We start from the raw sequence: 17951 nt of genomic DNA on the forward strand, positions 1-17951 counted from the left end.
GCCCCGCCGCTCCGGTTCCCATCGCGACGGGCCGCCTTGTGTCCCGCCTGGCCAGCGCCGCTGCTCCCGGCAGCCGCTCTCAGTCCAGCCCCGCCGTCCCGCGGTTCTCTCCGGCGCCATGAGCGGGCTGGGGCCGCAGCGGGAACTGGAGGAGGCCACCGCCCTGGAGCGCCGGCGGTGGCGGGAGCTGCTGCGGCGGGATCGCATCTTCGACCCACGGATCCGCACCATAGGGGTGAGGCGGGCAGGACGGGAGGAAAGGTGCCGTGTTCCCCCGTCGTTCCCAGGAGTTTTGAAGAGAACGGAGTAACGTGGGGATCGCGAGGGCGACTCCCAGTGCGAGGCAGGGAGGGAAGGGGCGGCTGAGCCGGTCTGAGCGGTCCAGGAGCCGTACCCCAGTGCCCTCTCCACAGGTGTGTATTTGAGGGGGAGCAAGCAGGAAGAGCGGGCCCAGATGCAACTTTCAGAGTCGCGTTTAAAGTTACTGGTGAAAGAAATCATAGAATATTTAGGGTTGGAAGGGACCTCTGAAGATCATCCACTCCAACCCCCTAGCCACGGCAAGGTCACCCAGAGCGAGTGACACAGGAACGTGTCCAGGTGGGTTTGGAATATTTTCAGGGGGAAAGACTCCATGACCTCCCTGGGCAGCTGTTCAGTGCTCTGCCACCCTCGATGGAAAGAGGTTCTTCCTCCGGTTGAGGCAAAACTTCTTGTGTTTTACGTTATGGCCATTGCTTCTTGTGTGTACCTGTGCCCCACTGCTCTGGATTCAAGGGCCCCCTAACAGCACAGAGAGATCAAGCCCTGTGTTGTATCTCTGTGTAGTACTACTTTGATGGAAGGCAAGAGCTTCCAGAGAGTTCATGAAATGTGGCTGAAACAAGTAATTGGTTTTTAACTCTCTGCACTGTGATACTGCCCTTTTCTGCTTGGACCTTACTAGAATTGATGCTGTGGGAGATGTACTGCTACAAGTGTCCTGCAATTAGTCCGCATTTTGCATCAGACAAAATAGGACAGATCCATCCTTGTTTTTATATATGTAATTAATTGTTGTGTCTGATTTTTCTTGGTGTGGATGTGTGTGAACATGCTTCAGGCTCGTGGATTTTCTCCAGAGTTTACTATGCAGTTTGCATCCTGAACGTCAGGAAATAATGTGCTTTATACCTATTTGACTTTGGATGCAATAGCATTTGAATCTCCCCGTGATATGTCCAAAGGCCCACATTAAGATTTTGTGGGCATGCATGGAGGGAAGAGTGCTGTGAGGTGAGTTCATTGAACTGGTAAAATTGCAACAGATGTCAATTGGATCCTCTTTTTCTTAGGTAAATATGTCTCAAGTCAGTGGAAAAATATCTTCACCTTATCTCTGACAGGGCCATGAATTTATTATTTTCACTCTTATGCAAGAGTCCTTGTATCTGCAGAGCAATTAGCAGTTCCCACTTACTGAACATGACAGGTGTGTCCACCTGGTACAGCATCCCGACACACACCAAAAATTTACTTAAGTACCCAACAATATACTTAAGTGGAAGGAGCTAATAACATTTTTTAGCAGTTGTGGTATGGGTTAAGATACTTGAAATTTCTTCATCAGAAACACATACTTTCTCTATAAATGGCTTTTCAAGAGCCTTAAAAATGAACTGCAAACCATAAATTCTCAGTTAATGAAATAGCTGACAACTAACATATCCTGGTGTGTTTTATTGAGCTGTACTGGAGCACACCATCTGAAGGCTTTACCCAAATACTTTTGTAGAATTGACTTGTTTTGTAGAACTGACTCAGGCAGGTTTTGATAGATCTGTTTACATTACACAAATATCTAAAATGAAGTAGAATTCATCTGGAGAATTTTGATTAACAGCTTATTTTGATTTAACGTCATTCAATGTACCTGAACAATGATGCTGACAGAAGGGACTGTTCTTATGGTTTGAAGTTAGACCAGGTCTGAACCATAAAGAGCCAGGAAATCCATACAGAGATATACTGTATCAGAATTTCTGTGTGGTTTTAAGATTCTTTGTTTCAGTTCTGACCAGTGTGAGTGGCAGTAGCTGAGAAAATTTAAAAATCAAGACAATATTTGACTCAGAAACCAGAAATCCTAAAGCAGGGTTTGAATATTTTAAAAACATGGAGGTAGTTAATATACTGGAAAGCAGAATCGGAACCCAAATTTTATATTTTTCCTTGATTATTACTGGTTTATTATTACTTCGACTTTTGCATCTGTTTTGTCATCTTAGTAATGGAAATGTAAGATGATGCCCTCTTCACTTACAGATTGAAGAATCTATCCTCAGTAAATCACTGATTTTTCTAAAGAATTGAGATGAGTAATCCAAGTGAAAAATTACTTTCAATTTACATGTAAAATTTATACATAAATAGAACTAGTTTGGAAATTAGCTGCCTCAAACTGTTCATAGATTTCTTATTTAAACTCTTAAAAGTGAAACCTGTAGTTTTATGTGACTGGGAATGTCCGTTTTAGTGATGTTTTTGTGTCGAGTGAAAGTTTTTTGATGAGGTCAGAGCCAATAGTGTAACATAAGTCAATACACTGACCTACCTCTATTATTGCCAGAATACTAAGAACTTGTATTGAATTTCTTTTAACAGTATTTCCTGTAGTTATATTGTCAGCTTGGCTTTCCCAATGAGATCTGAAAGAGTTGATATTTAGTGTCCACAACACCTTTGTTTTTGGTGGAGAGAGTTCTTGATGGTTTCACCCTTGCTTACAAATTTACCTCTTTGCTTGATGGCTATTGTCAGTTGTCCTTTACAGCACTAACCAGATTCTTGAAGATTTTTCATTGTATTTTTGACGAAATTTTTAAGGCTGTTAAGTGACTTGTCAGTAAAAAAAAAAAGAAAATAAGTAAAATCCTTGTTTCTGCCTATTAATTTGCCGCCATCTGCCAACAAATGTGGGGGCACATTCTTTTGCCCAAAATTGAGGTGTCTGCTCCCATTTGATGATGTGGCCTATATTGTCCTTTGCTCAGGTCCCACTCAGCATGGATGTGGATGTTCTGTATCATATCTGTCAGCTCATCGCAGATTGTCTGTCCTGTAGTGCATTTTGGCAACCATATGAATCTCTCTGATAAGACAGGACACATTTCCATTCCTTTCTTATAGTGAACACTTTATATTTTTTTCAAATATGAACTATTACACAACAACTTCCTGTCATCTTTACTGTTAAAATACTTACCCCCTTTATAAATGAAAACAGAACAATAAAATAAAATTGCAGCTGTAATGGGTATTCTATGTAATGCAGCTGAAAATATTTATAGATCTAGGTATCATGTAACTGTGGTGTTTTCATCTGATCAAGTGCAAGAACATACCTATCATTATTAAAACAAAGGAAACAAACAGGAATGTTTCTGTTTCTGGATTTTGTTTTACCTATATTAGTAATGTATATATATTCTGTTGTTAGTGGGGTTATATCTATCTTGTACAACTGTGAGTGTAGCTTGACAGTACCTGTTTTAATTGTTCAAACACAGTATCTCCTAAAGAACTGCTTTTTAAAAATTTTAATAGATTGATAAAGATGCATTGGATATGCAGGTCAAGGAGAGGAAAATTCAAGAAGCAGCTGAAAAAGCAGAACATGAAAGATTTGGTATGTTCTTAGATACTGTGATATTTCCGTGAATAGTTAAATGTTTTCATTCATTTCTTGCTTTCTTTTATCTCTTCTATATGTATATTCTCTAAATTCAGTCATCCAATTTATGAGTCCTATTTATGTTTGTACATCTACATTGGCACAGTATGTATTCTTTTTGTTACCTTAAGATTTATATTGACATGATTAAACTGGGATACATTGCCAAATAGGCCAGAATTTTCAGTGTTTTCTTTTAAAAGGTATTGACGAATAGCATCATTTAAAAACCTGAATATACAGCAGGATTTAAAAATAAATAATTACTTACTACTGTCCTTTTCAGTATATTAGTGGCTAATCTGTTTTAGTTGCTTTTTTGTACAGTGGGCTCATCTTCTGTCTAGCCATTCTTCCATAGAATATATAGATTCTGTGGAATCCTCTCTAGATTGTTGCTGCTGGAAGCATGAGTCATGTACAGTAAGGCAATAAGAGGAGTTATTGCTGAGTCAGAAGTTGCAACCACACAAATATTTCATGCTGTGCCCTGACCTGAAACCATTTGTGGTCTTCTGTGCTTGGCACGCTTTCCTGTGCTATCAGATGAAAGGGTCCCACAGCCTGAGCTGTCTGTGTGCCTCAAGAGGAGCTAAAATGGAGCTGCCACTTCCATGCTTCTATTACAGCTGCTTGTGATTTTTCTGGCTAGAAAATACACCTGTCAGGGTCTGATTCTTGGGAAACTACCAGCAGCAATGTGGAATCTGGCAAAAGAGGAAATTATCTTTTCTAGCAAATTATTTTAAATAACTAAAATGGCTAGTTGGGTGGGAGTTCTGTTGTTTGTTTTTCTTAAAAATGCTGGAATTTATTTAATTCCAATTAAATGGGCAGGAGCTCTTAAGCTGCTCAAAACTTAATGCCAGGCAATGATTTTAGTGCTATGGTTAGAAAAATTATTGGAACTATGGAAGAGCTACTTATATTCATTTCAGTTGCAGCCCAGTATTGGTTTGCTTTCGGACAAGCAGCAATGTATTTTAGCTGTAGCTGTAATCTAAGAGCAAATGGGAACAACTGGTTTACTGTACATTGCTTGTGTAGCAGGTTTTCACCAAACAAAACCTCATAGTTCTAGTACTTATTATTGTTTTTATTTCACATGCACATATCTCATTGTAACATTAATAAAATAATTTATACCTAAAAAGCTGAAAATATTTCATAAGTAAATATTACTAACGTTAGAGAGTTTGCTGGGCTGGTACAGATCAAATACTCTCCTAAGGCATAATATTTTGAAGACTTATATTCTGTTTATTCACCTTGAAAATTTTATTTTCACCTTATGTGTGTACTCCAATGACTCATGAACCTCTAGGAGTTGTGGTTTCATTGTGTTCATTTTTGTCTAGTTCATGACATGAAGAAAAATGACAAGCTCATGTGTCTACTAGAAGAACGACAGAAAAATGAAATCAAAGACATGAATAAGGCTCTCACTGAATTTCAGAAGAATTTTCAGAGGCCGGAAACAAGACGTGAATTTGACCTGAATGATCCACAAGCCCTAAAGAAAGACAGACCTGCTCGAGTTTCAGACGATGATCCTCGGTGTAGTATATCTGGCATGCAGAAGTTTATGGGTGAAGACTTAAACTATGATCAGAGGATGAAGTTTCAAAAGGAGCAATTGAGGGAGTGGTCTCTTCAGCAACAGAAAGACTGGAAAAATGCATTAGCTGACCAAAAATTGGCAGGTAACAAAAAAGATAATGTAGTTTTAATCTTCTTTTACTGAAGTTGTGGTGTATCTGATGAAAATATGGTATACCCTATTTTATATTTAACTTGGAAATATTAGACCAGTTAGAAATACTAGACCAAGTTTTACTTTATAAGCTCTAATGTATTCACTGTTTCTCTTAGGAAATCTCTGTTTCATAACATGTGATTGTAATATCACCCAGGTTTCATTTCTGGTTTATGCCTCCAGCTGGTATGCTTACTTCATCAGGCCAAACTATCCAATCTGTACTGTCCTAGAGCAGAAAAAAAAATACCGATTTTTCTTTCTCAGCTTGTCATGACACATTATTTTTTGCTGTTCTTAACATAGTTCTTTCATTTTAACACTAACTGTTTAGACAAGATAGGTTACGTATTAAACTGATTCATAAGTCACCTGAAATCCCAAGATGGACAGCTTTGATGGTAGGATTTGGAAATAGTTATTCAGCCTACTGTATCTGTAGCTCCCCCCTGCTTCTTCCCCTGGTTAATTCATATGGCACATCATGTCCATGAATATTGACTATGTTTTATTTTAATCAAATTTAGATGATCTTTTTGACAAGTTTAGGATTGAACTTGACCGAAAGATTATGGAAGAACAAAGAAAAGAAGAGGAAAGCAGGTGTGCTGTTTGTACAGCTATAAAAAATTTCAATAGAATCCAGGTAAATTAATACTAAGTTGGTTTGTTATTTTTTATAAAATGTGGAGACAGAGAAGGAAAATAAGAATGAATAGTGATGTTTTCACAGGGGTTTCTTATCAGCTCACTTCCAAGACTCTTTCAGCTTGGAACAAAATAAATTTTATGCACTTTGCCAAGTGAACAAAGGATCCAATGATTTAGATGTTTTCTATCTAGTTATCTTCTGCCAAAACTGTCCCTCCTGGTTCTCAGCTTGCTGACTGGTGGGCAGAAATAGATCCCCAGTAATTCAGAGGCTTTGAGCTGGTAAACTGTGGGCAAAAGCCTCCCATACTTCTTTCTTGGTTTATATCAGACCTCCCATACTCTTATTGTGTCTGTCATCTGTCTGCCTTTTTTTTTTTTTTTTTTTTTTTTTTTTACTCATGTGGAAGCATTGCTAACAGTTGCTTTTTGTCCTTATTGTTTACATTAATTCCCCACAACCACAGGTTTTGGCTCTTTGGCTGCTTCATGGGTATTTGTGTACAATGTCTCTTGGTTGTTTACTGGCCTTGCTTTGGAACCTGTCTTAGTACCATTTCCTGCCATGCTGTAGTTCTTCATCTTACCACAGAGGGTTTTTTTCTCTTCAGCTTCCACATACAACTCAAAGGGCTGCATGGATGCTATTAGCTTGGTTAAACTATATATGTTATGACTTAGCTTTAAATGTATTTATCACATCAAAATAAACCACATTAGAATTACCTACATTAAGTACGGTACTTTTTGGTTTAGCTGTATAAGCATGCAAGTCTTTAATGTTGCTTGAGCCTTTTGGGGGGCATTTGTCATATAATTTTGTTTATAGACAGCCCAAGTTAATTGAAAATCGAAATCTAAAAGTACAGGAGCAAGCTGTCCCCATGCACTGAAAGCCAAACCAGTGGTGAACACCAGCCTGGCTGAACAGACAGCTTTGGCTGGAACTCAGTGAGAAAAAAAGGGTTTATTACCTTTGGAATAAGTGACAGGCAGCTCAGAAAGACTGCAGTAATGTTATGAGGTCATGCAGGGAGAAAATTAGAAGGGGCCAAAGCCCAGCTAGAACTTAATCTGGCTACCGCTGTCAAAGACAATAAAAAATGTTTCTAAAAATACATCAGCAGCAAAGAAAGGCAAGGATAATCTCTGTCCTTTGTTTGGGGGGGAAACATAGTGACAGATCATAAGGAAAATACTGAGGTACTTAATATCTTCTCTGCTTCAATCTTCAGCCCCCTGAGCTGGAAGCCAGGGACAGGGACCAGAATGAAGCTCCCATATTCCAGGAGGGAATGGTCAGAGAACTTCTATGCAACTTAGACCCACAAAAGTCCATGGGGCCAGATAGGATCCACCCAAGGGTACTGAGGGGGCTGGTGGCAGTGCTCATGGAGCCACTTCTCATCATTTCCCAGCAGTGCTGGCTCACCAGGGAGGTCCCAGGTAAAGGGAAGTTGGCCAGTGTGACACTCCTGTAGGAAAGGCTGGAAGGAGGATCCAGGGAACTATGGGCCTGTCAGCCTGACCTCGGTGCCGGGAAAGGTCATGGAGCAGATCCTCTCGAGTGCCATCATGCACCACATGCAGGACAACCAGGGCATCAGCCAGGGTTTATGGGTGCTGCTTGACCCACCTGATCTCCTAGGCAGAGCGACCCCCTCAGTGGATGTATCTGCCTGGATTTTAGGAAAGCCTTTGACAATGTTTCTCACAGCATTTTCCTCAGGGACAGGGACATGCACTGTTCACTGGGTAAAAGACTGGCTGGACATCTGGGCCCAGAGAGTGGTGGGGCCACTCTACATCCAGCTGGGGCCAGGCACCAATGGTGTTCCCAAGGCTCAGAGCTGGGGTCAGTTTTTTAACATCTTCAACAGTGAACTGGACAAGGGGATTGAGTCATGTTATAGATGACACCAAGTCTTCTGGAAGGTAGGAAGTCTCTGACGAGGGATCTGAACAGGCTGGAATAATGGGCCCAGCCAGTAGTCTGAGTTTCAACAAGGCCAAGTTCTGGATTTTGCACTTGGGTCGCAACTACCCCTTACAGGTCCAAGCAGGGGACAGTGGCTGGGAAGTGCCTGGCAGGAAAGGCCCTGGGATGCTGGTGACAGTGGCTGAGTATGTACCCACGTAGGCAAGAGGCCAGTAGCACCTGGCATGGATCAGAAATAGTGAAGCCAGCAGGACTTTGACTGGACAAGATAAATCTGATTTGTTTTCGGACTTCAAAATTTTTCTTGTCGTTAATCATGGCATAGTAGTGTGACATGCATGGCTATGCATAGGGCTGGGAGCTTCCTCCAGTACAATTCAGCAGCTTGGAAATTTTATGCTCTCCCACTTAAAGAGAAGTCTGAGTTAAAATGTTGAAGTGCCTTATTTTGATCTTTTGCTAGATCACAGTGGAGTGACATTAAGAAAGTGATCTAAAGAAAAATTGCACATTTTAAGTTTCAAGGCCAGCAATTATGTGAGATCCATTCAAAATTGTTTTCTGTTAAATGTGATTTACTCTGGAGTTTTTTCCAAACTACAAATAATTGCTTGATTCATAGTATTAATAAGAGAAAAGTACATACCCAGATATTCTGGTTCAGTGTTCCAAAACTATTGGATGATTGAATATCTTTGGGCATTTGGGTCTTAAAGTTGTCATGTCATATAGTGCTTTTCAGGTACTTACTGACTCTTCTTGAGAAAAAAAAATCAGGGAAATACATTTTGAATTAAAAAAAATTTCTTTAACCTTCTGGTAAAAGTCATACTCACTAACATCTGAGATGGGAAAGTGGTCTTTAATTTGTACTGTATTATTTAATGTTATGATGATGATGATGATTCCTAAATTTGAAGTTTATGTTTGTCACATGAAACTTGATTTGCTTGAGGTTTTTCATTTGTGTAAAAGTAGGCTTTTTTTTTTCTATAGTTGATATTCCCGTTAGGTCTAGATGTTTCTAAATCCGAGGTTTTTGCCATCATGTAAGCTGAATTGTAGCTTAGCTAATGTACAATTTAAAAAATTAATTTGTCTTTTATTACTTTCTTTGCACATCAAATAGTTCTATTATTTTAATAGAAACCAAAAGGCTGTTTTCAGCCAAGGAATTTTTTAATCTAGGTATGGTACTTAGTTGTTGTTTCTTCTGCCCCATCACTGACATGTGGTTTTGCATGTTTGCTTGGACAAAATGAAGTCACTCTCTGGCAGTCTCCTGGCCTGATGTTTGGGACAACTACTGTTATCCAGACTTGAAGTCTGTAACTACAAATGTAGAGATAATTCCAGTTTAGCAGTCTCCTCTGGTGGCACAGATCACTCTGCTTGCTCAGTTACTAGTCATTTCCTTAATATATGCAGAGGAACAAGTTCTCACACGTGTCTGTAGTCATGTCATTCTCAGTTGTTTATATGTTCTAGTTACTCTGCCTGCACATGTTCAACTTTACCTTATATGGCACAGAAGATTTCACCTGCTCTGACATTCTTCATTGAAAACTCTTCAGTTTTCATTTATCCTCATCTGTTTTGCCAATGTGTATGTACCAACCAGTGAACTGCTGATCAGCAAGGAGAGTATGAGCTGTTCTGCATAAGTGAATATTCTCAAGGCAGTGATTATTTTTTAACTGCTCACCTTGGTCAAAGTGAGACAGAATTACCCACTGATCTGTTGCAGTCAAGATAGACGGGTAAAGAGAGACTGGTCTGGCAGCCTGTGCTCTGTGTGTCCTAGCAAGCAGAAGGTTTCCTCTCTTCTATCCACTGGATGCTGGAACCAGGCATTGTTCCAGATAGTTTAGTTTATGCATTACAGAAGAATGAGACAGTATTAGAAATGAAAGATGCATACCATTATCATTCTACTACAAATTAGTTTACTTATTCTGATTCTTCTTTGAAAGGTAATTATGTTCAGTAAGATCACTGTATTTTATTTCTGGAGTATTGTGAGGGGAAAATTTCCTCTGAATAGGAGACTGTGCCTTGTAATGAACATTAGGAACAGTGATTTCCATAGAAAATGCATACTGTGATCTCCAGTATTTCAGATACATTCATGTTATATGATTGAGGTTTGCATTTTGTATCAGCAAAAAGAATCAAGGCTACATCTTCAGACTTTAATTGGACATCCCCTGTCTGTCTGTTTTGAGGGCTTACCCATGCTCTTCACCTAAATTCAGTATGTAATATATAAATCAAGGCTAGTGATTTGAGATCATAAATTTTTATTGTAAATTTCTTCCGAAATATGTCTATCTGTCAAATATGTACTGGTTATTTACTTGGGGATAAATGTGGAATTATTTTTTTATTTAATTCTGTGTTTTCTTATAAAACAAAGTTATTTTTCCCCAGTTTACTTGCTATATGTGATATGACAACATTAAAGAACTGTTTGATATTAGGCTTTTGATCTTGGCCAATAAGACAGTGATCACTTTTTGTAAGTGATGCTTTTGACAATTGTATGCAGGTTGGAAAGACATCTGTTATGATGTGTTAACGTTTTTTCATCCCTTAGTTCATATTTTTCTTGGAAAAAACATCACTTCTGTCTTTCCACTGAATTTAGGCTGCTGAACTTGATCATAAAAAGGAATTGGAAAAGGCTCAAAAAATAAAAGATGACATGGATGAAATTACCTGTCTCCTTCAAGGAGACTTCCTTTCTGAAAACCCTGACCAAGCAATCGGTCCCTGGGGTAAACATAATATGCTCGTGAATCGATGGAAAGGAATGAATCAGGAGCAGCTGATGGCAATTCGTGAATTTCAAAAGGAACAAGCTCTGGAGAAACAGGTATTTAAGCTTGCATGCATTTTCATACATTTTTTATTCTCTTTGTTGTAATAATACTATAGACAATGTTTGTAGAATAAAAATACCATTGTTTGCCATGGACATGCCAATGTGAGACTGTATTTTCCATTGATCTGCATTTTACCCAAACTTTAATCAGTCTAGCTGAACATAGTACCTCTGAAGCACCTGGGAGATGACATGGAGTAGGCTGGAGCCCTGGAGTTGGACTGGGGGGAAGGTTGCTGAGGAGCCCAGGGCCAAGGGGCTCTTAGGGCATGGTCCATGATGGTCCAGCTGAACAGCAAAGTCCTGCCCAGCCTGAAACCCAGGCTTCTTGGTGCAATTCAGGATCTGAGAGTGCACAAGCTGCCTGCAAGGAGTGGGCTGCTCCATAGGAATAGATCTGGGAGCTGAAGGTGAAAGCAGGGTAGGCCAAAGCAGTATTCTCATGCTCAAGGGTGCCCAAGCAAGGCAAATAGAGCAGGTCCAGTGACCTTGCTAATGTATATTTCAGAGGCCTAAAAGTTCATGAATGTAAGAATGTGATGGAGTTTCATTTCTACCATTCCACACATGAGCCATGCTATGAAATAGAATTTCAATGGTAATAGTTGCTGCTCCAGAGGTGTATAGAAGAAGGCAGTTAAAATGAAGGGTCCTATGAAGTCAAGAGTGTCCAGGCTTAGATATTGTGAAGTAGGAAGTGATTTGCCTCCCTTGTGCAGAGGCTGCATTTATGACAGCTAAGGAATAGTGTTTGATTTTATCTTTTAGTCCTTACAATACCGTAGGCTTTACTATATCTTACCTAGTACTGTTATTAAAGCTGAAGGTAGAATTGTCATTTTCCTGTCTCTCCTATTACTCTGAAATTAACCCATTCAAGTCATTAGGCTGGCTGAAAATTGAAGAAAAGTAAATTTTTTGCAGGCCTGATTTTTTACTTCTGTTCAGTGGGGTGTCAGGCAAGAAGTGAGGCAGAGGAAAAAAGTTTCTACTCATGTGGTCTTCATGGCTCCCCTATTATATTGAGTTAGCCATATTATAAGCCATACTGATGTCTATGCACCTCTTGCTTCAAGAATTTTCACCTCTTGCTAACAATAATTCAAAAAAAGTCTGTTGCTGCTCTGGGTTTTTACAGAGAGAAAAGGATAGCTCTTTCATTGGCCGTATCTTCCTTCTGCCTGGTTTAGAAATCCTTGCTCCCTTCTCCCCATTTCAAATGCTACCTCTAGTGCTCAATAAAAGCAAGCAAGTTTGTTTGGATGAACTCACCCATGAGACTTTATATACACAGTTCCATCTTTGAAAGAGAAAATGAAGCATTTTTATCACTCCTGTAGAGGGTAAGAGAGCAGGAACGCCGAAGAGATGCTGAATGGGACAGGCAACGTCTACAGGCTGCAAGAGCCCAGTTGCTTTGGGAGCGGCACCAGCAGCGGCAGAATCAGGTACAGCGCCGAGATTTAGATGTCGTGAATGCAGAGCTCTCTCAGGAGCAAAAAGCGAAGTAAGTACCAAACCAGCGTTGTTCAAATAAAAAAAGCTCTTTATCATTATTAACCCAATAGCTTGGCTTTCAAAGAGCTCTTTTTCCTTGTTCTGTTTGTAACTTTTTTAATGCACTTGTTACAAGTTCATGCTTTTTAAAAAATTGACAATTCGCCTGAAGTGTGTTTTCCAGTATTATTTCATCTATCTTAAGAGAGTAGGTTTTGAGTGTTACTGACTGACATGAATGAATGAGGATCTGGAATTCTTAAAAGCATTTCACTGACAACAGATTGTTTATATAGATGGCAAAATAGTGAATAAATATAATTAGCTATGCAGAAAATTATCAGGTGAAAAACCATTACATGATTCTCTAATTTATCTTAGTTTTCTGAAACAAAAAAGGATGAACTGCTGGTAAGCATACCAGTTTCTGATAGCTCAGGGTTAAGCTAGCAACACAAACAGCATTTCCATTATGTATAACAAAACTAGATGATTCTTTAAGTAACGACTGGATGTGTCTTGATGGGCAGTTCTTGTGTCTGCTCTTATGGGAAAGGAGAAAGATAATACATGCAGGAAAAGAAGAACAAACATAATGATTTGGTATTTTATTTTTCCAGTTCTTTTTTTTTTTTTTTTTTGACATGAATACAGAAGCACAGAGTTGGAAGGGATTTAGAAGGATTATCAAGTCCAGCTCTTAGATGAATGGCCCATATGGGAATTGAACCCTTGACCTTTGCATTATTAGCATCATGCTCTGACCAACTGAGCCAGTCTCAGGTTCATGTATACCTTTTGCAAATGAATTTCCAATACATGATGCCTTCTTATTATGAAAATAAAAATTTGGAATTGTGTTAATTCAGATTTTTTTTACTCTTGAGCTTTCTGGAGGGATATTTCAGGAAGAAAAAACTTTAGTTTGCTATATTGAGATGTGGCATATATTTTGCAGAAAAAGTTCTAGTTACATTAAATTCCATATCTAATAATTTATGAACATTTGTGGGTGTTAATGCATTACATCTTTTTTAGATTTTTCAGGCTACTTCTGAATAATAGCAAGAAAACATTTACTAATGGCTTTTAAAATTTTTTATTTATTTCTAGGAACATTTATCTTAAAGAGCAAGAGTATTCAAATATTCCAATGGATGAGTTTTATGCACAGTTTAATACAACCACCCGGTGATGATCTGGATAAATCAACCTGAATTATATAGAAGTATGTAGACACATTAAAATTTTCAGCTGAGTTTCCTGCCCTGTTCAAACACTGCATTCAAACTAAAGGACAGTCTGCTAGTCCATATCTGTTCTAAGAAAAGGAAAACACTGTAATAATTTTTAAACATGATTGTTGTTCTGAAAGGATTAGTAGATTCAGTAGTAGGTTGTTTGACTCTTGTGTCTCAGGCTTAGCTGTAATATTTACATTATTCATGCCTGTAGGAATCAATTTCTGGAAAGAAATCTGAGTTTTAACTACAGTGATGCTCTATGCAACTTGGCCAGAGGGGAATGCTGCCTCCCATAGACCACAAGAGATGCACTTCTCTGGGAGGGAAGAAAGATGACCTAGGCAGAAAATTTTGTGTTGGTTTGTTTGTGGTTTGGTTTAGGGTTTTTTGTTTTGGATTTTCTTAAAGCAAAAAAAAAAACAAACAAACAAACAAACAAAAAAAAAAACAGCCAGAAAGGCAAGAAAAAATGAAGAAATGTTGTTTACGTTGGTCAGAAACATTGTGAATAGTGGGAATAAGGAGAAAGGAGTTTAATAGTCATCGAGGTGATTAGTGCACTGTGGCATGGCACTGAAACAGAATGTGTGTTAGTGTGGAAAAGCAGGAGGGAAAAGTATTCCTACATACACCCTGACACTTTGGAAATAATAGAGGAGGTTTCAGGTAATGTGCTACTGAAGGAGAGTGGGGACAATTCACAAGTGTGACAGAAGAGGGGTGAAAAAGCAGGTGTGCACCAAACAAAGTCAAGGAGAAAAATCTCAGCTTATGCAGGGTAATTAATGGAAGCTGTGTACTTCCTGTCTTCATGGTGACAGTATTGACTTAGCAATTAAAGAGCCAGTCACTGACATTTGAAAATGGGCGACCACAACACAGGGGAAGAAAATATGGAGAAGCAATGTAGGATACTAACTGCATAAGGGAAATGGATCAGGGAGCTACCAAGGAGATTAAATCCAGAAGAGAAAGAGCTGAAATGGAAAGGGCTGCAAAAAGGGTTAGAAGACTAACCTCGGAGTCAGCAGATCTGAAAGAGGAGAAAAAATTAGTCAGATGAGAGATTCAGATAAGAATCCAAGACCTCTAATACTGTGAACCTTAAATAAAAATAGAGCCCATAGATCTTGAACTGTAATTTGCCAGCATATGGGACACAAATCTGAGGTAAAAACATCCTGATGCTGTTGGCTTGGAATCCACTGATTGTTCTTTGTCTCAGCAATAATGGTAATGTTTGGTAATGAACTTTGTGGTGAAACAGGTTGAAGATTCCTCCACCAAGCAAAGGAGGAAAGATGCTTAGAAAAACCTGAGGGCTGAGATAAACTCAAAGGAGTTACTCTTATCTCTGTGAAGATAATGAAGAATGCATGGTTCTTGAGATATTAGTAGGAAGAATTTAAAGATGCTTGAAGGAAGCATTTCTTGAAAGGGGACTTTTTAAACAGGTCTGTTTGCTCAGCTGAAGTAGTGCCCTGTGGGATCACACTGATAAAATCTTGCTGCCTGATTCAAAACACTGATTAAAGAGGAGTTTGGAAAAGGGCCATCATGTTAATGCCTTTAGATAGAGAGGTGAAAGAAAATCAAGGAGAACACTCAAATGGTTAAAGAAATGCCATTCAGCATGATTATCTTGAGCAAAAAGATATTGTCCCAATTTTAGTACTTCGATACAATTGGAATTAATTGTAGTATAGATAGAAGCTAAGTAGAAAAGCAGTGTGGCTGAAATACAGGAACTGAGGAAAGTTGGAAAATGGAGTTGAGAGTGGATCACACTTGCACTGTTAATAATGAGCTGGTCTACAAAGAAGTAAGAAGGAATGGTATTCAAGAGATTTCAGTGGGATAGCATTTGGAGATCCATTTGTCAGACTGAGATTCACATATGGCTGGATCTCTTTGGAGTATTACCCAATAGTGTATTAATTTGACAACCTCAGGAGTGCAGGTATGTGTCTTAGAATAGACAGGCCATCAAATGGGATGGGTGGATTAATATGCCATCTCTAGTAGTTCTCATATCACTAAAGTTGGTTTGATCAATGTTGAGTATCTCAGACTCTGACTTTATCTTTTTTACCTAGAATTTTAGTTACCAGACAGAAAAAATGAATAAAGCATGTGCTCAGAAGTTCATGAAGTTGTCTTCATTTGTCCAACTTGTGTGACTAGATGCTTGCAGACTTCACAGCAGGTCTACAGTTTAACTAAATTATGTTGGACATTATTAGATGATGTTTGCATTTCCTTCAGGAAGGACTATGTGTTTAAAGCCATTTTGCATTACCTATTAATTTGCTTGGAAACATTTTACATAAAGTCAGAGAAGGATAGGTTTCTCAGTTGTACTCCAAAAAAGCCTTTAGATGGAAATTCAAGTAAGACTGACAGTTCAATAATTGGGTAGGATCAGGCATCACTGAATTTCCTAGAAAAATTTCAGCATCATCAAGTGTATTTGCAAAACCAGCCACGTCCCATTCCATCTGATGCTTCAGAATATAAAAACATTATTTGGGGGGTTAAAAAAGAAGCACAATCAAGTTGTAGATAGCATGCTTAATGTAAAGGGGAAAAGGTCTGATTCACTGTTATTAATATTTTATACTAACTTTTATCTTGCACTAAAGCCATGTTTTCAATAGGTATCACCTGAGCAGGTTATAATAAATAATTGAAGTGCAGGAACTCCTCAAGCCTGTATGGCTTTGTAACAAACAAGCTGTGAGGGGCATCTTCATCTTTTGAAATATCATTCTCTGTGCTGGTTTTGCATTAGAGCCACCTATAGAAGTAATTTTCTAATAGAAGTGGCTCACAGTTTCCTCTGTGTCTGATAAAAAAACCAATCAGTAATTATCTTTGAGAACTGACATTCTGTTAAACCACTGAGAATTGGCAATCTGTTAAACCACACCTCTATAAGTACACATGTTAAAGATGAAATAACCCTCGGGAAGCTCTCTTTTCCTTCTGTTCAGAGAACAGGTAACAAGGCTGGCCCTGCACTAGCTGGCCCTGCTGCGGGGCCATGCCTCTTCCTGGGCAGCCCACCAGGCCCCAGCCTGGCCCGGCCGAGCAACCAGCAGCTGCTGGGCAAGAGGAGGTGAGGCCATTGGCTCCCCATTGGCTGAGTCCCAGCCTGGCTGCTGAGATTCTGGCCCTTCCCCAAGTGTGGCCACCAAAAAACTCTGGAAGTGGCCCTGCAGCCGGCGCAGAAAACAGCCGCGTGGCCGATCCTAACGCAGCCCCACCGCAGCTGCTGAAGAAACCTCCATTGTAAAACAGCTCTGGCCACAAGCTACCAAGCCCAGCAGGGACCATGTGACCTTCTGCAGGTCCCAGGTGAGATATTAACTTTTTCAGTGCACTGATAAGACTTACAGACCTTCAGTCCTCCCTCGGGTGCAAGAAAAGGACAGAGAACACGAAGAGGAACAACATGAAGACACCAAAGTCAGTGAAGAAAGAGTCAAGTCCCAGATGAGAGGGATAAGGAGACGCCTTGATCTTGGGGCTGAAATCCTCTTGTAAAGCTATGGAGAAGAATGTAATTGATACAGCAGACTCTTTTTCCCTGTAACTCATCGAAAGTAATGGGGAGATTAAGTGTTCTGATTGTAGATATGAGCTAAGGCCTCAATGCTAAAGTGAGCATGTTGAAGTAGTGTGATCCCATGAGAAGTTTGAACATAGAGAAGAGTGATAAAGACCCTTTGCCCCCAGGGAGAGAAGAAGCAGATTTCTGTTCTCAGAGGTGAAGATGATCTCAGAGATAGATAAAGAATAGCTTTGCTCTTGAACAGCTCATCTTTAAAATAGTACCTCATATGTTGACCCATAAATGCAGCTGTAGGAAAGCTGTGAAAAATGGGAGGGACTTCATGATTGCCGAATTCCTGGGTGGCTGCTATTAGTGGAAATTAAAAGTCACAAGAGCACTATTTTCTTTGGAGAAGTCTCCATAAGTTGACAAGACAGACTCCTCTCCCCAAGTGAACTGAAGAAAGACTATTCTAGAGGTGATAAACTGACTGAATTGTTTCTGTACATTGTTAGTGAGAATGAAAAGGTTGTAGGGGGAGGAAAAGTGTTCTGAAGGTTTTATTCTGATTCTTTTTTTTTCTTTTAGTCCTGTTAATAAAGTATTCTTTATACTCTTTAAAAGTTTGGATCCTGCTTTGTCTTCCTCCTAATCCTATCTCACAGCAAGAAATTAGTAAGTATATTCTAGTGGGTGCACTGGTGTTTAGCCA

General features: G+C 39.3%; 1 protein-coding gene across 1 annotated transcript; it reads left to right on the forward strand.

Annotated features, from left to right (window-relative positions):
• The first annotated feature begins 10 nt into the window (after window positions 1-10).
• On the forward strand, window positions 11-13697 carry RIBC2 (RIB43A domain with coiled-coils 2). The gene is made up of 7 exons (XM_068190449.1): window positions 11-235; window positions 3586-3667; window positions 5071-5415; window positions 5996-6114; window positions 10706-10933; window positions 12283-12449; window positions 13553-13697. Exons 1-7 carry the CDS (start codon window positions 119-121, stop codon window positions 13632-13634), a joined length of 1140 nt encoding a protein of 379 aa, XP_068046550.1. The 5' UTR covers window positions 11-118; the 3' UTR covers window positions 13635-13697.
• The last annotated feature ends 4254 nt before the right edge of the window (window positions 13698-17951 follow it).

The sequence above is a fragment of the Anomalospiza imberbis genome, chromosome 5 (genome assembly GCF_031753505.1).
Source record: "Anomalospiza imberbis isolate Cuckoo-Finch-1a 21T00152 chromosome 5, ASM3175350v1, whole genome shotgun sequence".
In the NCBI taxonomy this organism is placed as follows: Eukaryota; Metazoa; Chordata; class Aves; order Passeriformes; family Viduidae; genus Anomalospiza; species Anomalospiza imberbis.

Excerpts from the sequence above, each read along its gene's own strand:
- RIBC2 (XM_068190449.1), top strand. The coding sequence starts at position 119 with ATGAGCGGGCTGGGGCCGCAGCGGGAACTGGAGGAGGCCACCGCCCTG. Across the intron at positions 6,115-10,705 it reads AAAATTTCAATAGAATCCAG|GCTGCTGAACTTGATCATAA; the intron begins GTAAATTAATAC and ends CACTGAATTTAG. Across the intron at positions 12,450-13,552 it reads TCTCAGGAGCAAAAAGCGAA|GAACATTTATCTTAAAGAGC; the intron begins GTAAGTACCAAA and ends ATTTATTTCTAG.